Source organism: Tachysurus vachellii, chromosome 6 (assembly GCF_030014155.1).
Source record: "Tachysurus vachellii isolate PV-2020 chromosome 6, HZAU_Pvac_v1, whole genome shotgun sequence".
In the NCBI taxonomy this organism is placed as follows: Eukaryota; Metazoa; Chordata; class Actinopteri; order Siluriformes; family Bagridae; genus Tachysurus; species Tachysurus vachellii.
The window spans coordinates 18056992-18081859 of NC_083465.1; the positions used below are offsets into that span (position 1 = coordinate 18056992).

General features: G+C 38.4%; 1 protein-coding gene across 2 annotated transcripts in view; it reads left to right on the plus strand.

The window, feature by feature from the left end:
• The window catches only part of vcla (vinculin a), a 37811-nt gene that overhangs the window by 6775 nt on the left and 6168 nt on the right, over nt 1-24868 (plus strand). For both annotated transcript variants that reach the window (XM_060872660.1, XM_060872659.1), the window contains exons 2-18: nt 3429-3499; nt 8426-8576; nt 9482-9590; nt 10408-10530; nt 11094-11254; nt 14857-14947; nt 15195-15342; nt 16341-16494; nt 16862-17037; nt 17889-18079; nt 19927-20126; nt 20908-21036; nt 21174-21323; nt 21878-21986; nt 23075-23377; nt 23457-23581; nt 23682-23867. In XM_060872660.1, the coding sequence (XP_060728643.1) occupies nt 3429-3499; nt 8426-8576; nt 9482-9590; nt 10408-10530; nt 11094-11254; nt 14857-14947; nt 15195-15342; nt 16341-16494; nt 16862-17037; nt 17889-18079; nt 19927-20126; nt 20908-21036; nt 21174-21323; nt 21878-21986; nt 23075-23377; nt 23457-23581; nt 23682-23867 (2577 nt within the window). The remainder of the gene's footprint in view (nt 1-3428; nt 3500-8425; nt 8577-9481; nt 9591-10407; nt 10531-11093; nt 11255-14856; nt 14948-15194; nt 15343-16340; nt 16495-16861; nt 17038-17888; nt 18080-19926; nt 20127-20907; nt 21037-21173; nt 21324-21877; nt 21987-23074; nt 23378-23456; nt 23582-23681; nt 23868-24868) is intronic.

The window sequence follows — 24868 nt, forward strand, 5'->3', positions numbered from 1 at the left end:
CAGGGACCCTCATAGACCCTGAATAGACATGCATTACACATAAAATATGTTAACAGGTGTATTCTAAGCAATCATACTGTAGAGCTCAGATGAACTACCTGCTTATATTTTTTACGGTTGGTCCAGAATTATGGAAGAGAAGCATCAGTCATCAGTGGAAAACAGAGACTCTACCTGAATTGAAGCATGTTGCTTGTGCTGTGTTTGCTCAAGGACTTGTTGCATTCATTTAGTGAAACCAGATCTGCTCATGTGTAAGTGCACATGCATGTGTCAGTACTGATTAGCTACTTTTCCACTTTGAGACCAGGTCAAGTGCGTGTCAAAATCTTTAGACAGTTCTGCAACCAAGGCTGTTAACATAACTCTGGTACTCTTGTCAAGGGTCATGTTATTATAACTACAAGAAATATAAATAAATACATTTTTATAAGGCTACAAATTGATCAAGATTGATTTAGCTTTTTTTTTACTACAACGTCGTATCTGATCTCAAATCTGATTGGTCAGAATATAACACCAGGCTATAAGACACAGCACAGGTTTATATTAACACACCTGTGCTAATATATTATTGTTTTTATAGTAACAGCTCATTCACAGGGACTTGTATAGTGGCCACTCCAAAAAATCAACAGTAGATTGATTAAAATGTGCGGATTAACAAAGACCGTATTAACAACAATATGATGAAGCTTCTTTAAGTAAAAGATTTTATTGTGCACTTTGTTACGGTCAGTATGTTTTTCCAATAGGGAGAGGTTTCAGGACAGAAGACTTTGCACTTTCTGGGTAACATGACCTGCTGGTTTTTATTTGTCTTATTTTAGAAGGAGAAAAAAGAGAGGCAAATGACTGCTTATAGCTTCTATAATGTGATAAGTGATAACTGGAATTTGTATTGAGGATGATCCATGATATTAAATATAACTAGAAACCGATAAGAAAATGTATAACATGGCATATTTTAGTTTGTGTAAATAACGTTGGCAAATTGTCGTTTTAGGATAAGAGAAAAATACTCCACTGTGTCCTTTATTGCAATTAATATATAGCCAGTTTCTGTTTTGATTTTTTTTTAAATGACATTGATATCAGTTCGGAGTATTGGCCATCCTTACAGTACAGATGGCATCTGCCATCAAGGTTTTTATGCTAAATTATGCAAAACCTTACATGAGTAATCTTTGTTGGTCTGTCTGAAAACTGAAAATGTGTCACACACACAGCTGACCTGCCAGATCGTACACATGGACGCAGCATGTGTAAAACATGGCCTGGTGCTGTCAGGGTGCCAGTCCTGGTCTTGAACATGAGACCACAGGGAGCACATCTGTTTCTCTCATTCTCAACGCCTTGTAGAGAGCACTCGCTCACAGACGTTTACTGAAAGGAAATCAATCTCCTCTTAGGAAGAGATGGAGAGCTGTCACCTGCCTGATTACTGTGTTGCCATTTGTTTTGTTTGTGTAAGTCTTATATGTTACTATTAGGTAGGTTAATTTGGTGTACTGTATGATGTGCAGTGGTTTGAGTTCATTATAGCGTGGTGGAATAGTGTCTGTAGTCTGATTACAACTGCAGTTCCTACACTCATTTGGAATAGGGAATGGAATAGGCTCAACTACAGTGACAGAGCTTCCTAGTTATCTCTAAACTAACTGTCTCATAAGCAATCTCCACACACCCAGGCCCCTGTGGGCTAAGAATATCTGCTTGGAATGTGGTCTTTGGGTCCAGTGTCCATGGGGATGGGCGAGGTGGAGGCCACCTGTGAAGGATGTTCTTCCGTTCCACCAAATCAAAAATAAGAAAATATATCAAACATCCATGAACACATTATATTTTTTAAGATCTTACATTCTTTAGCACTGGTATTGTTTTTATCTGAATTGGTCTGTTGAAGACACCTGAGCTGAATGATGTTATCAGGACTTTGCTGACACTGTAGTCTCTGATCCAAGCAGGTTGGACAGCATTCTCTCTGTGTTTAGACTCTGTTGACATTTGGCTTGGCCTCTATCCATTTAGTTCTAGCACTGGATGTGTGATTTAAATCATGAATGTGTGTGTACATGTATTTAGCTGTTTGATCTCTCTGTGAACATTAGAATGGACCAACTGTCCTGACAATCATCCACATAAAATTCACATAGGCATAAGTCAAGAATTTACAGCTTTTATTTGTGTGTAAGTGTGTGTGTGTGTGTGTGTGTGTGTGTGTGTGTGTTTGTGTATGTGTTTGTGTATGTGTGTGTGTGTGTGTGTCTGTGTGTATGAGTGTGTGTGTATGTCTGTGTGTATGTGTGCATGTGTGTGTGTATGTGTGTGTATGTGTGTGTAAATACTGTATATGCACTTCTGACTGCTTCTATAGCATTTTTCATAGGATAAGACCCAACCTTTTACCTCTGCATCCAAAATGGATTTAGATGCTTATTTATAATCAGTTGTGGCCTTTGAGGAACTAAATCTCATAGGCACAGAGGCGCCATGTGTAAACACAATCAATATCTCTTTTTAGATCTTCAGCTTGTGTTCTATTCTGCTGTGTGTACTGTGTGTTCTTGTTCCTCATCCACTCTGTGATATGCTGATGTTATATGATGACATCTTGCCTGGTCTGGAATTTGCAAAGCAGTTAAATATTAAATGTAATTTGGCAAGTGGAAAAAGAGCAGATGGGTGGAAGGCCATGTGTCCTTAGATAACAAAAATCATTCTGTTGCGTTGAAATTTCTGGACTTTAGATCCTTATAGCATACCGTATTAGAGCAGAACAGGTTATTTTATTTGTCCTCTGTTTTTACATGAAATTAGTAATGCTAATTAAATAAGTAAATATAATAATGCTAATTATCTTTATACATGTGCATGTGCATAAATGACTCTGCCTTTGAGTATGCTTTGCTGAATAGGTGCGGTAGCGACAGATGAGGCTGTGTGTAGGTTTTGTTGATCAGTTCATGGCTCCTGGCTGTTGGCGGCTTTCCAGACTGCAGCAGTGGATTTGCTTTCAGCCCATCCTGCACATACAGGGCCTTATTTTGTCTGGCCACTCCAAACAACTCCATTAACAAGTGGTGACAGTCTGCATGAGGCTTTTCACATGACAGTGTTTAATCTAACACTATGAGAGAACACTTGATTGCAGAGATAAATCAGAATTGTGTTAATATAATGTTTTTAGTATCATGGCGTTTCAGGTTTATACTTTCATGAGCTGAATCTCATAATACCTGAACCTGTTTATCTCTTGCATCTCTTATCTAACAGGAAAGATATGTAGTTGAATGAAGAATGTAAGTGAAAAACAAAGGTTAAATCCGGTATTGATGCATAGAAAACAAAGAAGCAATTGAACGGTTAATTTTTGACATTGTCATATTTTTGTTCAGCATTGTGACTCATTTTTTTTGTGTGTTCAGGTGGGGAAGGAAACCGTTCAGACCACAGAAGACCAGATTATGAAGAGAGACATGCCTCCAGCCTTTATTAAGTAAGCACTATACTTTGCTCCTCCCTTCAGGAGAATGTACACTAGACTTAATCACATTCCCTTCTGCTCTCTCTCTCTCTCTCTCTCTCTCTCTCTCTCTCTCTCTCTCTCTCTCTTTTTCTATCTCTCTCTGACACACACACACACTTGTATTATATGGTATATCTGCTAATATGTGAAACATGGCAATGTAAGAGAAAAATAAAGATTAGAAAGCAGTTGAAATGAATGTGGTCTTGTGTCTGGGGCAAATATATGTTTAAAACACGAATGCTTGTGCCTGATTAAGAAAATTATAATGATTTGTGATATTTCGACACCAAGGTTTATAGTTTGCTTCACTCTTGAGATGTGTTTTTGCCAAGAACATGTTTTGTCAGATACAACCGTAATCCTTAATTATTTTTATACATGTATATAAAAGTCGCATGCTTCAGTTTGTTGTGGCTCTGCCTTTGTTTGTGTGCTTAGCTGTAGACTGCACTGTAGACATTTATATAACTTATATATTTATATAGGGTTTTCAGGTACTCCGGTTTACTCCCCAGGTTCACAGATAAATGTTGTAAGCTGACTGGCATCTCTAAATTGTCCACAATGTGTGAATGGGTATGTGTTCTACTCTCAGGATGGGAGCAATAACATTACTTTCTTCCCTTTTAATCAGATTAACATCAGCCAAATGCAGATGTTTATTAGGGAATGTATGTGGAATATGGAAGCTAGAGCTTTTATTTATGTTTCGTTCAAGTTTGTTGCTTATTGAAGTCAGTAGTGTGTGAGTTGGTATGTGAGCGTGTGATTGTTTGGTGTGTGTGCAGTTGTGGCCTTTGTACTGTAGGCTTGGCACCCTGTCCAAAAAAACCCAAAAATAATAAAATAAAAAAAAAATATATATATATATATATATATATATATATATATATATATATATATATATATATATATATATTTATTTTATATATAGCGTATTTAAATATATATATAGCGTATTTAAATATATATATAGCGTAGTTAAAGCTGCTGTAATAATGTCCTTGAAATACTGTGCAATGATTGAAACAGTATTTGAAAAGCTTTACCTGCTGAGTACTACATATTTATATTGGTCTGCCTCTCACTACATCCTGCTGCCCTAAAGCAGTATGTTATTGAGGATTTTCTCGTTATAATGATGAATAGAGAACTATTTTTAAACACCCCAATGTACTTTTAATAAAGTAGAAATTTCCTTTATTAAAAAAGGCAGACCCGTATTTTAACCCAGCTCATACTGTGGTACTTGGATACTCGGGTGAAGGACCGTTAACACTATTTAACTGGTGCTGCTGTATAAGATACAGCATTGTGATTTTGTATTTTCTTGTATACTTAAGTGAATCCTGTCATAATACTGCTTACTGAAATAACATTGTCTTTTCAAAAATGTTTTGACATTTATATTTAATCATCAGTTACAGTATATAGGACAGAAGTGGATAATGTTAGTGAGTGGTATTTAACCATAGTTATGGCTAGTTCCTTTCTGATCTCTAGGCAGCTGTTGTTTACTTTTTACCAGCTTCAACAAGCGTCACCTGAAAAATGAGAAAAGCTGGGCTATTTTATATGCATGTTGTTTAAAAGCAAGATGCAGAATTGTACCACCTCTTTCTTGCATGTATATCAGGACACTGCATGAAATGGGTGGGTGTAGGGTTTCCCTTAAATGCAGCAGAGGGTCTGCTGGGATTCACAAAAGCCCAGGCTGACACATTTGGCATCATAAACACAAGCTAGCTCAGATCTCATCAATCAGCAGACATGTGGTTGGTGACAAGGAATGTGAACTTCTCTATATATAGGCTTTGTGGTGGCCACTGATGCTTAGCTCACATTGGGAGGTGCATGAGTAAATAAGGACCTCCACTTCCATACTACACTGACGTGAGGCTTTTTCATGCCTGTGCACACGTCATCACTGCCCTTGTGCCCTTTTTGTGAGATTGGTGAGAAATTGAGACATGCTGCCTGTTAATGCAGCACTATATTCACAAGAGTATGCTAAAGTGTGAACATTAATGCTGTTTTACAAACCTTCTTAAGCTGCTTTGTTGTTTATGTGTTGAGAAGTCATGAGAGAAGAACAAATGGCTGCACTTTCTTGTAAGTCTTCATTGATGACTAACTCATTTATCCCATTTACACCATTTGGCAGACACCCTCATCCAGAGTGACTTGCATTTTTATTTAATTTTATACAACTGAGCAAATTATGGGGTCCTTAATTCTTTCAAGAAGTATAGAAGCCCATTCTTCATGGCAAAATGCCTCCGTTTCCTGTACATTTTTTGGTTGTCTTGCACATTTTTTGGTTGGCTTAATGACATTGAGGACTGTGATGGCCACTTCAGAACCTTCACCTTTTTCTGCTATAGCCATTGGGGGTGAACTTTGCTTTGTGCTCAAGATCACCGTCATGTTGGAACATCTAAGAATGTCCCATGTGCAGCTTTCATGCTGTAGAATGCAAATTATCTGACAGTATTTTCTGATAACATGCTGCATTCATATTGCCAACAATTTTGACTAACTCCCCTGTGCCACTGGAGCTCACACAGCCCCAAAACATAAGAGATCCAAAACCATGCTTTACAGTGGGGATGGTGTACTTTTCAATGAAGGTCTTGTTGACTCCTCTCCAAACATAGTGTTTATGGTTGTGACTATAAAGTTCAATTTAGGTCTCATCACTCCAAATGACTCTGCTCCAGAAGCCGTGAGTCTTGTCTGGGTGCTGTCTAGTGTACTGAAGAAGGGCCTTTTTGTGGCACAGGCGCAGTAACAGCTTTCTCCTGGCGACTCGACCATGCACGTCATTTGTGTTCAAGTACCTCCTTGTTGTGCTCCTAAAAACAGCAACACCACTTTTTTCCAGAGCAGTCTGTATTTTTCTTGAAGCTGTTTGTGGGGTTTTCTTTGCGTCCCGAACAATTCGGCAGCAGTCGCTGAAATCTTCCTTGGTCTACCTTAGTATCAACAGACCCTCTTAGTTTCCACCTCTTTATCCGAGTTTGAACAGTACTGACTGGCATTTTCAACTATGATATCTTGAAAATATCGTTTTCTGGCTTTATAAAGTTCAACTACCTTATTACGGAGGTCCATTGGCAGTTCTTTTGTCTTCCCCCATGGTGCAGTATACAGCCAAGTCAGTGCTTTATGCACAGACACTAATTACAATTTCAATGAATCACAGGTGTGGAAAGTTCCCTTTAATAGCCATTTAAACCTCTGTGTGTCAACCTGTATGTTTATAATGTGGCCAAACATTCAAGGATATGTAAACTTTTGATCAGGTTGTTTAGGTGATTTCAGTTATCATGTAATTTTAAAAAGGAGTCAAAAAATGATCAGTCGTATTTTCCAGTTAAATGGCAATGTTTAACAATTTCTTTCAGGGAATGCACACTTTTGAGCACAACTGTAGATAATGCCCAAAGTTAAGGTAAGAGAAGAGCATGGGCAAGGACAGAAAAATAAGACCCAAGGAAATAATCTCACATTTTTATCACCATGACAGATGAAACAACAGTGCATAGTGAACATGTATTCTGTATAGTTTGCATAAAGATATTACATTTCTTATCAAATGATTTTCTTATCATGTGAATACATTGCTTATAGTAAGTTTATAATGTAGGTTTATGTAAAGTGAGAGTATTACCATAAACCTGTTACATAAATTGGTGATGTTGGCACTGACAGGTACTAAAATTATATTATATAAAGTAAAATGTGTGTGGTAGAATAGTGCAGTAGTACTGTGGCTATTGTAAAGTTCCTACATCCAGGATTCAGTCCTCAGCTCAGGTAAGAGTATGAAGTATTAGTTTATTTAGAGCACTGGATGCTGGATGTACAAAAACAAATTGTGTTATTTTGCCAGTCACCTACAGTATTCTTCCACAAAGATCATTTTTCTTGTAGTCATTTAGAATCAGCAATATCCTTTCACACGTTCATTAGACAGATTTATGCAGCATTTCTCAGAGATTTTTAAGGCCCCACTCAAGGGAAAGAACATTGAGCGCCTGCCAGCTTTGAAACAAGGATGTGGGTCAGCAGCTGACTGAGGCCTTGAATTTCATATGCTAGCAGCAGCTAACCTTTTGCAAAAATATGCACTTCTTGTAATGGTTCAACAAGTGCTCAGCTTAAGATGATTCATCAGAGTTTGAAGAAATCAGTCTACTCTCTGTCCATATAAAAACCCTATTTTTTACCCCATTGTGGGTAACAAGCCCAAGGGAAGCTGCACGTAACTGTGCAATAAATGGATTTTGAGCTCTGTCACACCTAGACACAACAGAATAGTCTGTCAGTTCGAAAAAATAAAATGCTTATTTTATATACAATGCTTATTATATACAAAACTTGGTCTCTATTCTGATTATGCACCAGTATTGATTGGTGACTAATTGGTGACAATTTTGATTGGTCTAAATCGCCCCTTTGTGCGAATAAGAGTGTGATTAGGTTGTGCCTGATGTCCTGTGATGGACTGGAGTTCCATCCATGGTGTGTCCCAACCTTTTTGTGTTTTTGCCATTGGCTCTAAATCAACCACAAACCAGAGCAAAAAAGCAATTATTGAACATGGATTTATAGAAATTTGCCTATTTTATAAATGCCTAATTGACTGCCATTTTATAGAGAGACAACACTTGAAAAGGGGCACTATGGCAGTTTTTTTTTTTTTGTATTTTTGGGTCCATCCAATATAGATAAATAGCTTTAAATGAAAACTAAAATTTTGTATTTTTAATTCCATTGTGCTGGACAATATTGCCAATATATACACTATATTCAAGTATCCACTCTCTCTCTCTCTCTCTCTCTCTCTCTCTCTCTCTCTCTCTCTCTCTCTCTCTCACTGTTTGCTAGGGTGGAGAATGCTTGTGCCAAGTTGGTAGAAGCAGCTCGGATGCTAAGGACAGATCCGTATTCTGTCCCTGCTCGAGATTACCTCATCGATGGCTCTCGTGGCATCCTCTCAGGCACATCAGACCTGCTACTCACCTTTGATGAGGCAGAGGTATGAGTTATCTGTCCACTGGAGTTTATGCTGATGAAAAGCGGTGTGACCATTATAACATTGCTAATTATGCCTTTTACTGCTATTAAGCAATAGTTTGGCAAAAGGCCCTTAATAATAATATTTTCAGTTGAGTGTTTCGTGTCTGATTTGCTTTTACTGACTGATACATGAAAAGCTATCTATTAATTGTCAAGTTGATTTAATACATAGATTCAGACTTTAAAAACAGTCCTTTATTTTTAGCCCATTTTAATATTATGTTGCTTTACAGCTGACTCTTTGATTTAGGCTTTTAAGATTAAACAGGAAATGCACTATTTTGCTTCTTTCTGTATTATAATAATCCTTCCTGTGCACCAGTGTAGCAGAATTTACCCTGAGCACATGATCTTAGGCACACATTGAGTGCACATTGTTTCTTTTATCAGCATAGATTACTTATTACACAGCTCATCATAGGACTGTTTATCACAAGGAAAATTTGTAACTGAAATTCCTAACTCTGCAGCTCTGCCTTCAATATGTTAAACTCTCTATTTATACTCCCATAACAATGGTAAGACAATCTGATTTAAATGTTACTAATTTTTAAGTTTTATTGTTAGTTATATTATCTGGAACATCTTACCTAAATCCCTGTGAAATAAAATGAATGCCATTTGTTTTGAGCCATACAGTATCTGTCAGAGCTGTTCTATTTTAGAAAATTAATCAAGACTTTCTGTCCAATCAGATACAGCGCTATGGTATAATGATGTAGGACACTTCTATAAAAACTACAAGATAAATTCCATCATATGTATTTTAATTCCACAGTCCTGAATAAACAGCAGTCCAGTGGTTGTCCAATGTGATTTAAATACAGTATGTGACTGTATGTTTTCTGTATTTTTCTCTTTCAGGTACGTAAGATCATCCGTGTCTGTAAGGGCATCTTGGAGTACTTGACAGTAGCAGAAGTTGTGGAAAGCATGGAGGACTTGGTCACATACACTAAAAACCTGGGACCAGGTGCTTCTTATTTGTCTGTCCTTCAGCTGTTGTTTTAATTTGTGCCGATAATTGAGAAAAAATATAGTTAATAAAATAGTCTCTGTTTTCAGACTCCCTGTGATTTGAGACTTTTGTTGTGTCTCAGTTAGCTCTTTAGTTTCATATGTTGTGTACACTGGTTGGGGACCTGCTAAAGATCTGGCTCACTACCCAGTGGGACACTGATAACTTTCTGGTGACATTCTAATTTCCTCATCAGTCACTGTAAAACCAGAATGTATAAAATATTTATCTCATACATTATATAAGCTAAAGCACATATGTTTGTTAGGGTAAATCAAGCAGGATCATAGGCTAGCTAGAAGATTTTAATTTAAAATGTTGTTAGACACAAAGAAACAGTATAAAAAATAATCAAATAAAGTTCAAAATACATTAGCGTAAGTAATCGTTTGAGAGATACTCCAATGATTACAAGCTATTTATACAGTATTTGTACTTTATAGTTGAGATTTCATCCTAAGATTTACATCATAGCTGAGAGGCTTCAGAAAGTATGCCGTTTTTCCAACAAGGGAATAAGTGCTGTTTTTTGTGCTGCATTATGGGATTTTTTTAGGGATTGCACATTCCAGGTCACTGGAAGTATTTTGCAATTGAAATGGCTGTTAAGATGGCCAACTCAGGTCAAATCAGTTTCCTGACTAGCGACCTAAGTAGCCGATGGACCTGTTAAAGGGTGACACGGCCAACTATGTGGTCTATAAATAAAACCTGGTCCATTTCTGAGCCCTACTTTCATCTATATGCTGATTAACAAAGCTCCCTTTTTTAGGGATGACAAAGATGGCAAAGATGATCGATGAACGGCAGCAGGAGCTGACACATCAGGAGCACCGCATGATGTTGGTCAATTCCATGAACACGGTGAAGGAGCTGCTGCCTGTGCTCATATCAGGTGAGGAGGAGAGGGAGCTGAGCTAATAGTCACATTCTGCACAGGCTCTTGTTGATATAACAATACTGATACAGTCATTTAGCTCAGATGCCTAGCACATTTTTTTCCTCAGTATCTCTCTAGCTTTAGTTTTTCCAGAGATCTGAGAGCCAAAATGACTTTATGATAAAACTCTAGAGACAGTTTGTTCAGAGTTAAGGCTAAAATATTCTTCTGCAACTGCATGTCTGCCAGCATGTCAAGTCTTTGGTTACAGACGGTTGTATAGTGGTCAGTCTTCTTATTTGCCTGTAACATGGAACCAAACCAGAACTTACAGAATGTGCCAGAACAGGGAAGAGTCTTGATGCATACATCCTTGTACAAAGAAAAGTACACAACTTTGCAGGCTTGCAACTGAGCACATTTCACCAATATCCTATCAGTGTTCAGCTGAAAGCCAGTTGACAACGTCAGTGAGAGAGTCAAGAGCTTCTCTGCTGTCCACTGCTTACCTCCTGGTGTAAATGTGCAAAAATGATAAATCAGACCAGAAACCATGCATTTTGTGTGCTGTTTTCCAGCTGTAAAAATCTTTGTAACCACCAAGTGTGCCAAGAGCCATGGCGTAGAGGAAGCCATGAAGAACAGGAACTACACCTTTGAGAAGATGAGTGCTGAGATCAACGAGATCATCCGAGTTCTGCAGCTCACATCCTGGGATGAAGATGCTTGGGCTAACAAAGTATTTTCAATTTAAAATTCTTTCAAAGTTATTGCTGTTATACTGTACAATTACTGCAGGAGAACATAATAATCCCCGGGTGCAGTATGAATGTGTAATCAACAACACAAGCTTCACACCATCGTTCCTTTCTTTTAATAGCTCGCTCACTCGTTTTCTTCCAACATACTGTTTCTAAAGATGAAACAAATGCTTGGTAGTGTTTCCCTGAATAAACATTGTCATAATAAAAACAGATTTAATTATCAGGCACAGTCCACACTTTCTTTCACACTGAGGGTTAGAATGCTGCAGCTAGATGATAAAGAATAGTGTAAGGAAAGTATTTACTAAATCTCACTTATTAATCACTGCCAGATTCTAAGAGCCAGAGCATTGTTGCATTTTAAAAATGCTTGATAATTAGTTATAGTCAGTAAATCACAAGCAAAATGAGAGTGAAAGTGAATGTTTACCTACCTACCTGTGTTTGACTGTCCCTTTTTTTCGCATGTATATTCAGTTTTTCTCATACACATTTACTACTAAAAGCTTCCTGAAGCATGTGTTAATTAGTTGTGCCTCTTCTGATTCTGTTCACCCTGATGTAATGGCTTTAAACACCGGGTTTAATTTTATTTTTATTCTCTTTTCTTTCTGTACTCTTCCATTCTTTTCCTACTTGTAGAAGGTAAGGCTTCCTCTTCCCCACTGCGTGATGTTACAGCATGCAGCAAATAAGACTTCCATGCACTTGCATACTCTGTATGTGTGTGTTTGCAGTATATGTGTAAAAGCAGACGTGACTGTACTGTCAGAACCGAGCTGGAATCAACATTCTGTACAGTATGTTGGTGTTCTGCAGTGTCCATGATTGTCTCTTTCACGCTCTGTCTGCTGCCGTCTCTGCCGTCTCTCACTTTGTTAACCCGTCTATCTTTTTAATTTGTCTCGCTACTTGTTTTTGTCTTACTTTCTGTCCCAGTGAGATCCTTACACCGTCTGTATTGCTTTAAATGAATGCTAAACCCACCAACTTGTTTGCTCTTACTTCAGCTACAGCAACTGAGATGCTCCACTTGTTTGACTCCCTGTTGCTAGAATTTTGACTTATACTGTTTAGCAATTATACACCATTTAAGCACACTTAGGCTCTTACTCTCTGCTCAAATATGGAATTTTATTCATCAAGTGTAATATTCTTTTTATTTGTGGATTTCTGTTCAAATCTCACTGGTTTAACTTAGCAATGGTTTCATATCATCTTGGACTCATGAATGAACAGTTGATGAGTTTTCCTGAGGGAATACGTAAACCCTGGCACACACAGACATGCACACAGGTCATTGAAGGAGAATGCTGGTCAAAACCATGTCCATCTTTTATTTAGGTCCAGATATGGTATCTTAGGCATCTTAGTACACATTGTACACAAGTTAAAGATTTTTTTAACTTGTGAAAATTTCCCCAATGTTTATACTTACTTAGAAAATGAGCAAAAATATTGTTAATTTGTACAAATTATTTAATGATTTAAAAACATGTCTGCTGTGTGCAAGTCATTAAGCAGTTTTGTGAACCAAATGTCCAAATCTACTCAACATTAAGAAAACTGCCTATGGCATGTAAGTCGGGCTTCACAAAACTTTTAAGTAGTGTGTAAAATTATACAAGTGTATCTCGTTCCAAAGCCATGACATGGAAACAGATCCAATAAAAAGAAAAAAAAATGCTAATAAACATAATTTCAGTAAGCAGTAGAATCCCACAAAATCTTTTATTACAATGTCAGTTAAAATAAAAAAGGCTACACCTGGATTTAATAGCGTTATATTTTAGGAAAGAGGCTTCATGATGATATGTAATTCAATATGTAAAAATAATTTTAGACCTAAAAAAATCTATGCTTTTGCCGTTAGCTATGCACTTTGCCTGAATCAAAGCTTTCACATGAGCTAAAATGTTAGTTATTCAATATATTTGTTCAAATTTGTTATATTTATTATATCCAGTGGATACCTTGCACCTCTGAGTTTGGGGTTTTTTGTTTCCTGCTTTTGCCCTGTGTTTTTTTCTCCCCATGCGTTTTGGGCTTCATCCCAAGTACAAAGACATGGTTAGATACATTTATGGTAGGATGATTGTCATCTCTAAATTGTCCAGAGTGTGTGAGTGTGTGTGCAATTGTGCCCTGTAATAGGTAATAGGATGTCACCCTGTCCTCGTGCCTCGAGTCCTATGGGACAAGCTCTAGATTCCCCATGACCCTGTAGGATATGTGGTACAGAAGGTGGAAGGATATACTGTGATGGCTATGACATACACATGGTATCATATAAAATTTCATGCATTTTAATAAAAATCTTTGCTGCCTTATTTATCCCTAGATCCATACATTTTAACCTCATTTTCTAACCCGCATTACTCATTACTGATGGATAAACACGTGATTTTTATATCTCCGTCATTGCTGGAACAGAATCGCATTGCTGATTCAGTGAGTGGGTGTTCAAAGAGTCTTTGATCAGGTACCCTATACTGAATGTCACTGCGTTCAGCTCTGTATTTTATAGTCATGGCCTATATATGTGTGTGGTGTGTGTGTGTAAAACTGTGTACATGCAGGGGGGGTTGCACATCAGATTGACTTCTAAAGCAAGCCTCATGTTCATGAGTTTCCTAACTGCATTATCATCTTCCCTCTTTCAGGCGTGGGGTGTAATGTGCATGCTCGAGGCCGTGTGCAGTGAAGCCATGTGTGGTACTAATGCTTAAGGCATTGAGGTTCTTCATTCTGAATGCAGCCTGAGACTATGCTGACTCCTAATAATCATGCAGGCAAATGGAAATGAGTCATCAGCTTACAATTAATGTGATCTCATCACTCCATGGGTTTGAAAGCAGCTGTTATTTGATACAAGGAAATAAGGCACAGGAGATGAAGGGGTGGTTGGAACTGATTTTGGCTGGAGGCACATCTGTGTGGCTTATACTTTATCACTTTAAAATTTGCAAGAATTGGTTGTGTCATACAGCTCACATTGTGGTTCATAGTGTTGTTCTTTTTACAGCCTGTGATTAATTAATAAGCCGTCCCCTTCTGGTGTATAAGAGCATTCTGCTCAAAATGATTTAGCACTGTGTTCATTTTGCACACAGAGCAAAAAAAAAATACAGCTTGCTATGGCTTGCTGGTGCTTCACACCTTATCATTTTTTGTCATAAGTCTGACAAATCAAATTTGATTGCTTCCTGTGGAGTCGCTACACGTCCCTAAGTGTGCTAATGGCTCAGGCAGTTCTGTGGCAGAGAGCCACCGACACACAGGCGGAGGCAGTGAGCCAGACAAGCTTGAAATTGTGTGTGTGGGTGCAATGAAGTACATTATGAAGTGATGATTATATGACCCCCTTCATCTATGTATATATGTGTAGATAAGTGTGTGTGTAGGTGTTGCCCACCATAAACCACAAAAAAAGGCCCTTTTTTGTGAATCACACACAAACCACTTTGCGATTTGTAATAATTACAGCTGATAAAATACTGAGCTTTTATAGAATTATATTCATGTTTGCCTTTCTTTCCTTCACTCGGTCTGTTGTTTCTGCTTTCAATCTCTGAAGGACACAGAAGCGATGAAGAGGTCACTGGCACTGATTGAGGCCAAGATGAATCAGGCTAAAGCCTGGCTCAGAGATCCTAATGGCCTACCAGGTATGTGAGCAGACCAACACAACACAAAAGAGACTAGAGCATGAATAGCTTGAACTTCAGGATTATGTACTATGCCTTGCATAAGTATTCACCCCCCTCTGAACTGTTTTACATTGATTTACACAATATATTATGTGAAAGGCTTACTAAAAAAATATATATATATGTGTATATATAAAAGGAAGTGATTTCACACTTTTTATATGAAACCAAAAGCCTAAATTAGTTTTTTAATGCATATGTGTAGGGGCAGCAGGTGAGCATGCTCTGCGTCAGATTTTGGATGAGGCTGGGAAAGTGGGAGAGCTGTGTGCTGGGAAGGAGAGGAGGGAGATCCTAGGAACGACTAAGTCTTTGGGACAGATGACTGATCAGGTGTCGGACGTGCGAGCCAGGTACAGAAAGTCACAGGAGGCTGAGGAGCTCAAAACCTTAAAATGAATACTTACATTATATTTATAATAAAACACTGTACATCATTGAGATTTTTTATATTAGGTTTCAATAGATGGTGACGTGTTTGGGTTTCCTGCAGTCAGCCATTTAGGCTGTGTACTGTATGTGAATACGGTTATTGTCAAAAGTTAGATAGGAAGAGCTTGTGCTGGATTGCAGAGCAATGGTGAAAGGAATAGTGTTTGTGGAGGCTGAGCCACAGAAAGTGAAAACAATAGCCCTGAGATTATAATCAAGGATCTGGCTTTGTTACAGAGGCTGAACTGAAGCACATTAAAGCCTGATCCCTGGCTAGACAGCTATTGATTCAGCCTACCGCCTCCACTCAGCAATTGCTAAAAAAGCAAGAAAAAGGCATTTTGCTACACATTGTTTGTAGCCACTTTCATTTTGGTTCTGTGTTCAGAATTTGATAATTGAATTTTTGACAATATACTCATATTAAACATCCTTTCAACACTTACAGCATTTGGAAGATGAACTTATCCAGAGCTTACATTTATATCTGTGCAGTCAAGGGTTAATAGCTTTGCTTAAGGGCCCAATAGTGGCAACCGGTTGGTGCTGGGATTCAAACTCACAACCTTCTAATCAGATCTCAGCATATTAACCGCCAAGCTACTCTTTCATTTTTATCCTTGCTACAGTCTTACACAGTCTTGCTTAAGGATGGGAGTCTAGTTCTTTTCATTGTTTCTTCCTCATGCTGTATTAGGAAGCTATTTCTTGCTATCTTTGCCTCTTGCTTGCTCATTAGGGATTTATATAAAGCTTCTTCATGACCCTGTGTATTTTTAAGGGTGCTGTATAAATACAAATTGAATCACATTCTTATGAACATTTTTATTTCCTTGTATTTGTTCACTGACACTTTATTCTGTAGTGTATGTTATGTATCTAAAATGTAAACTGTCTCTTGTATGTTGGGATTTTACAGGGGTCAGGGGCCGACTCCCATGGGCATGCAGAAGGCTCAGCAGGTGGCACAGGGTTTGGACATCCTAGTGGGGAGAGTGGAGAATGCTGCTCGTAAACTGGAGGCTCTGAGCAATGCTAAGCAAGCTATTGCTAAGAGGATAGATGCTGCTCAGGTAAGATTGTTTACCAGCAACACAGAACTACACATTCATATACTTCTCATGGTGCCATGGTGGTGCAGCAGGTAGCTTTGATACCTCACAGCTTCAGGGTTCCTGGTTCAAACTTTACCTCAGGATACTATTAATGTGGAGACCTTTGGATGTCCATGTGTTTCTCCAGTTTTCTCTTAGCTCTTAAAAGTCTTCATAGTAAAAAAAAACATATATTTTTTTAATATTGCCATTATATACTTAATGAAATGTAATTGTATAAGTCTTTGTTAATTGTTTTTTAGTGTGAAACTTCTGTTGGATGTACAGCTGCAGGGTTGATCAGTGTTTTAGCCTGGTGGTGTGTGAGCACTCTGTGTTTGTGCAGAGCTGGCTTGCTGATCCTAATGGAGGTCCTGAAGGAGAGGAAAATATCAGAGCTCTGTTAGCTGAAGCCAAGCACATCGCTGATCTGTGTGAGGACCCCAAAGAGAGAGATGACATTCTGCGCTCTGTTAGTGAGATTGCTGGACTCACCGCCAAACTCGCTGAACTTCGAAGACAGTATGATATCTAAAGCTATATAAAACATGAAAATGCTGAACAGTGATAATGATGCTAGCTAGTGATCTTTATAGAGTAATATGACTTTGATATGATCTTGATATTGTAGTCAGTTTGTTTAAAGTACACTTTCGGTAATAGAGGTTTGATATACACTCAGGTTCTGTCACTTGAGTGATACCTTTAGGTCTTTTGTATTAGCTCAGACAGACATTAAACATCTGGGAATTCACTCATTCATTCATTCATTCATTCATTTTCTACCGCTTTTCCGAACTACCTCGGGGCATCAAGGCAGGATACACCCTGGACGGAGTCATCTGGGAATTCCTGTTACTGTAATCATTCTAACCTCATTATTGATGGTATATGTTTAATTACTGTGCCTTTTTTGCTCAGCAATTATATATGATTACATTATTTATGTTTTGTCTGTGGGGCACGGTGGCTTATTGGTTAGCACGTTCGCCTCACACCTCCAGGGTCGGGGTTCGATTCCCGCCTCCACCTTGTGTGTGTGGAGTTAGCATGTTCTCCCCGTGCCTCGGGGGTTTCCTCCGGGTACTCCGGTTTCCTCCCCCAGTCCATGGTAGGTTGATTGGCATCTCTGGAAAATTGTCCCTAGTGTGTGATTGCGTGAGTGAATGAATGAGTGTGTGTGTGTGTGTGTGTGCCCTGCGATGGGTTGGCACTCCGTCCAGGGTGTATCCTGCCTTGATGCCCGATGACGCCTGAGATAGACACAGGCTCCCCGTGACCCGAGGTAGTTCGGATAAGCGGTAGAAGATGAATGAATGAATGAATGAATGTTTTGTCTGTCCGGTCTGAGCCGTATGAATCTGTTACTTCAGGGGTAAAGGTAACACTCCTGAAGCCAGACTGCTGGCCAAACAGATCGGCACCGCTCTACAGAACCTGCAGGCCAAGACCAACCGTGCTGTAGCCAACATGCGGCCAGCCAAGGCTGCTGTGAACCTGGAGGGCAAGATGGAGCAGGCTCAACGCTGGATCAACAACCCCAACGTGGATGATCGCGGAGTGGGTAAGCTCTCTTGCTAAAACTCATTCTATACATATATTGCATGAATGACTTGACATCAGCCTGTAAACGATGAAAGAATTCCTGGCTCAGAAGACTATCTCAGGTTGATGAGTTGGAAGATGAGGGAGTGTATTCTTTGACTTGTTCTGGTTGGAGTTTCGCAATTATAAGTTGCGACCAGGAGCCAAACGCCAGAAAGATTTTCTGTTTTCCAATTAAAACAGTGCTGAGGCAGAACAACAAACCTATTTATTTCAGAGGTTCTTACACTAAACTTTTCAAAAAAATAGGAAAGCTAATTTTACACCTACATTCTGCTCAAAACTGATGCATGTTAGCATCGCGCCAACCAACCCACCAAAGTAAGATTAGTTTTTGTCATTTTCTTACTGCCTGCTAGGATTAATTTTGAAATATACAGTCAACCGTTACCACTAAGTTTAATAAAAACTATTAAATAAATGAAGAAAAAAAAAGTCACATGCAGAATGATAACATATGATCACACTGAAGGGAATGTCACTTGATTGCTGTTATTTCTTACAATTCAAAAAAAGCTAAAAATCTTTGTAATGATTATATCATGAGTAATCTTAGTAATGAGCAGTAATGATAAGTGTGATGGAAATTTAACATTAGCACATGACTTTCTTTTTTACCGAGCTTGTTGTGGTATAATTGAATCAGGGCCATTTGAAGGCCATGTAACCATGCTCTGGTATCTTTGTGGGTCTAATGATGGAACAGCTGTGCTATAATTAAAGAGACTGCTCATTTGGGATGATTTACAAAGCCTGACGGACGATAAAGTCGTATCAAGTGACACATACAGTACATCTGCGTGTAACCAAGTCTCAGCACTGTGTCTGTGGCCTTCTGTTTGCCAGAAATGAACAGATGGTAATGGATATTTATTTATTCAGGTTATGCTGTATGCATTTTTATACTTACAATACTTCACATCTCATGTCCAGTTTGGAAATCACGTTACCGCTTAGAATGTAAACCTTGGAGTTTACAAGGTATAACAAGTAATCAGGCCCAAAATTACTTTAAGTTTATACATGTCCAGTACACAACATATATCGTTATACCGGGCATTAGCATACCGTGACACCAGTCATTTTACTGTGGTGTATTCATTTCCCTAAAAGCTATTATTTGTTGATTGATTTGTTGACAGGGAAGAAAATCCAAAAAAGTGTTAACCTAAAACAAAAAAAGCGTTAACCTACAGTACAAAATACCAGCAGTAAAATGAGGGTTGCAGTGAGGGTTTAAATGAAATCTAATGAAATGTTTGATGTGTGAGACAAAAAATGGATGCTGTGAGCAGAACATATCAGGGTGATTTGTGTCACAGGTATGACATCTGAACATTGTACACAAAGAAATGACACGCAGTATTTTTTCTCCATTACGCTACCTTACGTTAGTTGCAAGCATCATTGAAATCGTTCATTGAAATAGTATAAGCCTAGTGTTGTGTTAATATGGTTTATGCAGGCTAAAATAATGAACTAGCTTTTATTGTTACTTCTTTTATCCTTTGGTTAATTGAATTTTATTTTCTTGAGGCTTACTACAGTAACTTGGTTCATTGTAAGTGGGCAGGGCTTTAATTCCCCCCATGCGTTTGGTCTTCTATATTTAAGCCTTTACATTCCAGAGACAGTGTTTTGGAATTTGATGTTTGCAACTTCTACTGAGCCTCAAAGTATTTAATGTCCAACCAATACTGACACCACGCATTTTACTGTCTCTGTCTCTCCGTCTGTATTCCTGTCTGTATTCCTGTCTGTCTGTCTGTCTGTCTGTCTGTCTGTCTCTGTCCTATCTGAGTTTAGGTCAGGCTGCTATTCGTGGCTTGATAGCAGAAGGCCGCAGACTGGCTAACTCTCTGCCAGGGCCGTATAGGCAGGAGCTACTGGCGAAGTGTGAGCGTGCAGAGCAGCTGATGCTGCAGCTGTGTGACCTGGCCGCTCGGGGAGAAGGAGAAAGTCCTCAGGGTCGTGCCGTAGCTGCTCAACTCCTTGATGCACTTAAAGTAAGCAGAACAAAGGCAGCACAGCTCTTCAGCCCTGAGTTAATAGAAGCTGAAGATGCTTGACTGTGCAGTGCAGTACCGTAACGCTGATCATAGTCTACAACAGTACAGTAAATCTAGTTAGAATCTATACTGTGTATACAAAGGTATCACTGGGAAATTGTTGATCTTAATAAAATGAACCAAATCTGCAAATACACGATGCTGTGGCTGAGAAAAAGTGTAGAGCGTAAGGGTGGACACGTAGATCATATATTGTAAATAATAAATACTGAGTTTAAGTAGTTTTACTCCTTGTCTTTTGGACACCCTGTACAGCAGTTCATTAAAGATCACTACAATCTACATCAGTCCAATGAAACTGATTACAATTTACAGCAGTACAGTAAAGCCAGATACAGGTGAAGCACTCTGAAAGCCTGATCTAATTCACTTCACTTCATTTTTGTTTGCTGAGCACTTTTATTAATACACACTGACCGAAAGCAGTTTTACAGAAATCTGGATGTAGATTAAGATCCCTATTGAACCAGCCTGGGGCAGTGGTACAGTAGCAAGTAAAAACTGTATGAGCAGCGCCATCTACTGGCTCCTACTGACACAGTTATTACTTAATTATTTTTAAGTAATAATTAGTTTTAATTTATTTTTATTGTTTTTCTTAATTGTTTATTCATATTAAACAATTGTTTTTACCTTTTAAACCTTGTCTAAATTTAAACACTGTCTAATATTTTATATATTACTGAGTTATTTCGTTTCAACATTATTCTGTTTTCAGGATTTGAAAGCAAAGATGCAGGAAGCAATGACTCAGGAAGTGTCTGATGTATTTAGTGACACTACGACTCCCATCAAGCTTCTAGCTGTGGCAGCTACGGCTCCACCTGAGGCCCCCAATCGGGACGAGGTGTGTGGATCGCACATTATCTCCATAGACATATGGCATTATATAAAGTTGAAATGTTTTGCTATTGCTCAAAAGTGGATTGTTTGGAATTTACAAATAGATAAAGCATGCATAATGTTTATTTCTTTCTTGTACAGATCTTTGATGAAAGAGCATCGAACTTTGAGAATCATGCTAACAGACTGGGGGCCACTGCAGAGAAAGCTGCGGCTGTCGGTACAGCCAATAAGTGCACGGTGGAAGGGATCCAGGCGACAGTGAAGTCCGCCAGGGAGTTAACACCTCAGGTATGTGTAGGGGTCACCTCTGGGACAGTGTGTGTGTGTGTGTGTGTGTGTGTGTGTGTGTGTGTGTGTGTGTAAGCAAACATTACATTCTGCTCCTGCATATATTGGCAAGACAGATCCTCAGGATTTCGTACATAGCTGACTAAGAGTCTTAACGTAACTTGAGTACAGACCCATTTATACACACAGTTGCTACACTCACTGGCTATTTTATCAGGTTAAACATATAGGTGAACATTGAAAGTCTCCAGTTACGTGAATCCTCAATGGCTATAGCCCATCTGTTGCCATCCACTCTATCCACTAATGGACAGGGACCAACATAGGACCAGATATTATTTCACAGCATAGCAGTGACACTGACTGACCTTCTAGTGGTGTGTTTTTGATTCAAAACATGGTGCTGATGCAAGTGTATCAAGCAACATCAACAGATGTAATTGTGGGGTTTTTCATGCTATTCTCAATAATAAGTACTTTTGGTGATCAAAGCTATATGATGTTCTGTATAAGACTGGACTTTTGTTTGGATATTTTTTTATTGGTCTACACAGGTTACATCTGCTGCACGTATTTTGCTGAAGAATCCTGGCAACCAGGCAGCATATGAACATTTTGAGACCATGAAAAACCAGTGGATTGACAATATCGAAAAAATGACTGGTATGTAGAATGTTTGCTTAGTTTCCCTATATAATGTACTACTACAGTTTAATATACACATTCAATTAAAAATACTACAACTATTCTACAGTACTAAACTGTTCCTTGTTGCTGGGGTAATACCTGGATCTTTACAATCCATTCTTCAACTGGAAATCTGGATTTTTTTTATCTTTCTATCTAATTTAAGATAAAGAAATACACTTAAATAAATAGGTTTTAGAGTTTAGTTTAGTTAGAGTAAAGCTTTAAAGATAAAAGATGCGTAGTTCAGTTTTAAAAGATGTCCCCTTGACTGTACTACGCCAGTGACAATGAAAGTTTTCTACCCCTTTTTCTGAGAGACTATTAAAAAATACAGCAGCCTCCTATTTCCAATGGTAGTACTATGGTTCTGTTACATATGTTATATGGTATAAACTGTGTATAGCCAGAGTTAATTGTTGGTTATTCACAAATAGTATGTGACAGTTCACATTTTGAGTAACAGATACTGCTTTTCTTTTTTTACTGGGGTCATACATTTACATTACATTTACGGCATTTAGCAGACACCCTTATCCAGAGTGACTTACAACTGAGCAACTGAGGGTTAAGGGCCTTGCTCAGGCCAAGCAGTGGCAGCTTGGTGGACCTGGGGTTCGAACCCATGACCTTCCGATCAGTAGCCCAACACCTTAACCACTGAACTACCACCAAGTGCCTACCACCAAGTGCCATACCATCAAGTGTACATCGCTTTTAGCTTTAGTATGGATCTCTTAACTGGAAATAAAAATAAAAAAAAAATTTATTTATATAGCAGTGTTGCTTTTCTCCATTTCCATTAAAAAAAATATTTTTAGAAGAAAATAAACTGCAAGATAAAGTAAAATATATTTGTAGACATTATGTTAAGATAAATTGTAAACACAGCTGGTTTGTTAGCCAACCTTTATGGTATATCACGTTGTGTATTGTAGAAATGTTTATAGTGTATATAGTCCCACATAATGCACTACACAGGGACTCTGGTAAGAGTAAGTTAAAAACAATCAAGTCTAATTTTGTTGTATTTTAAACGATTTTCTCCTTGTCTCCTCTGGCAGGTTTGGTAGATGAGGCAATTGACACTAAATCTCTCCTGGATGCTTCAGAAGAAGCCATCAAAAAAGACATTGATAAGTGCCGTGTGGCTATGGCAAATGTTCAGCCTCAGATGCTGGTAGCTGGAGCCACTAGCATTGCCAGGAGGGCTAACAGGATACTCCTGGTGGCTAAGAGAGAAGTGGAGAACTCTGAAGATCCTAAATTCAGAGAGATGGTGAAAGCAGCCTCAGACGAATTGAGCAAAACAATTTCACCCATGGTAATGGATGCAAAGGCTGTAGCAGGAAACATCCAGCATCCAGGTGAAGAAGATTGGTCTTTAACTTTAACTTTCACTTGTGGCTTCTGATTCAAATAAAATCTCCTGTTTCCCTTGAGCAGGTCTTCAAAAAAGCTTTCTGGATTCAGCATACAAGATTCTGTCTGCTGTTGGGAAGGTCAGAGAAGCCTTCCAGCCGCAGGAGCCTGACTTCCCTCCTCCTCCTCCAGACCTGGATCAGCTGCATGTTAGTGCTGCAGCTTTGCCATGTCCAATCCCTACTCATTAAAGTGGCGTGGTTCTAAATGTTGCAAAAACTCAAACAGCTCTTCTATCCTGTGTGTCAGGTAAATGACGAACAGGCTCCTCCTAAACCACCACTTCCAGAGGGAGAAGTTCCTCCCCCTAGACCTCCTCCTCCTGAGGAGAAGGACGAGGAGTTTCCTGAGCAGAAAGCCGGAGAGATGGTGAGCGAGCCAATGATGGTGGCTGCCAGACAACTACACGACGAAGCCCGCAAGTGGTCTAGTAAGGTGAGCTCAGCGTGTCTTCTTAAAACATACGTGGGGTTTCTGTTTGCTTTTAAACATGGTTCAGTCCTGCTGTAAAATGTAGTTTGAGGAAAACATAGTTTATATAGTGCTACACATACCAGAAAATGACGTAGACATTTTCTTGAATTTTACACTGATGCAGAAACACACTGTTGGACCAAATTCCTTGCTTTATTTTATTTTCTAACACTGAAATTTGGAAAATCTTTCAGATGATTCCAATTTCAGTGAAGACATGGAAACTGTCATCTGCAAAAAGGTGTTCGCTTGACTGTAACTTTTGTTAGCAGGAAATAGTTCCAGCTTTGGGCAAGTTTTGGAAATTATTTATATTTATCTTTAAATATTTTATCCCCAGTGGACAGACAAAAAAGCCATTCTATTATTAGTAATAAATGTAAGCTTTCTAAAACGTTCTAAAAGTAGAGCTGATGTGCATGAATCATTATTAAGCAATATAATGTCAATTGTTGAATTTTTGAATTGAATTTTTTTTTTATTTTTTTTTATTCACTGTTCTGTCTATTTTTCTATTCTTGTTATTTCCGTTCTCTCTGTCTTGTTAAGGCCTGGCTGAGTTGAGAGTCTGTAAATGATCAAACATCAAAATTCAAAGCAGAGTGTATAGATATGGTATAATATCGGAATTCTGACGAAGGTTAATGTTGTCTGATGTCATGAATGCTTCTGCACAAATCTTATTCCTCAGATACAGAACTGATTTTATATTTGCATTGAATTTTGGATGCTGGTGATGAAAACACATTTGTACACCCTGCTGTTTTAGTCTCTTGTCTCTAGTCTGCAGTAGGAAGGAGACAAATATCCAAAAGCTGGTATTTGGAGAAGATATAAATCTATTAGAAAACATACTATTAGATCAAATCTTTTTTTTTCTTATTTAAATGACATATTTCACTTATGTACAGATATTTAAAATAGAATTGAATATTTAGATTTATTTATGAATGAATTTGCCT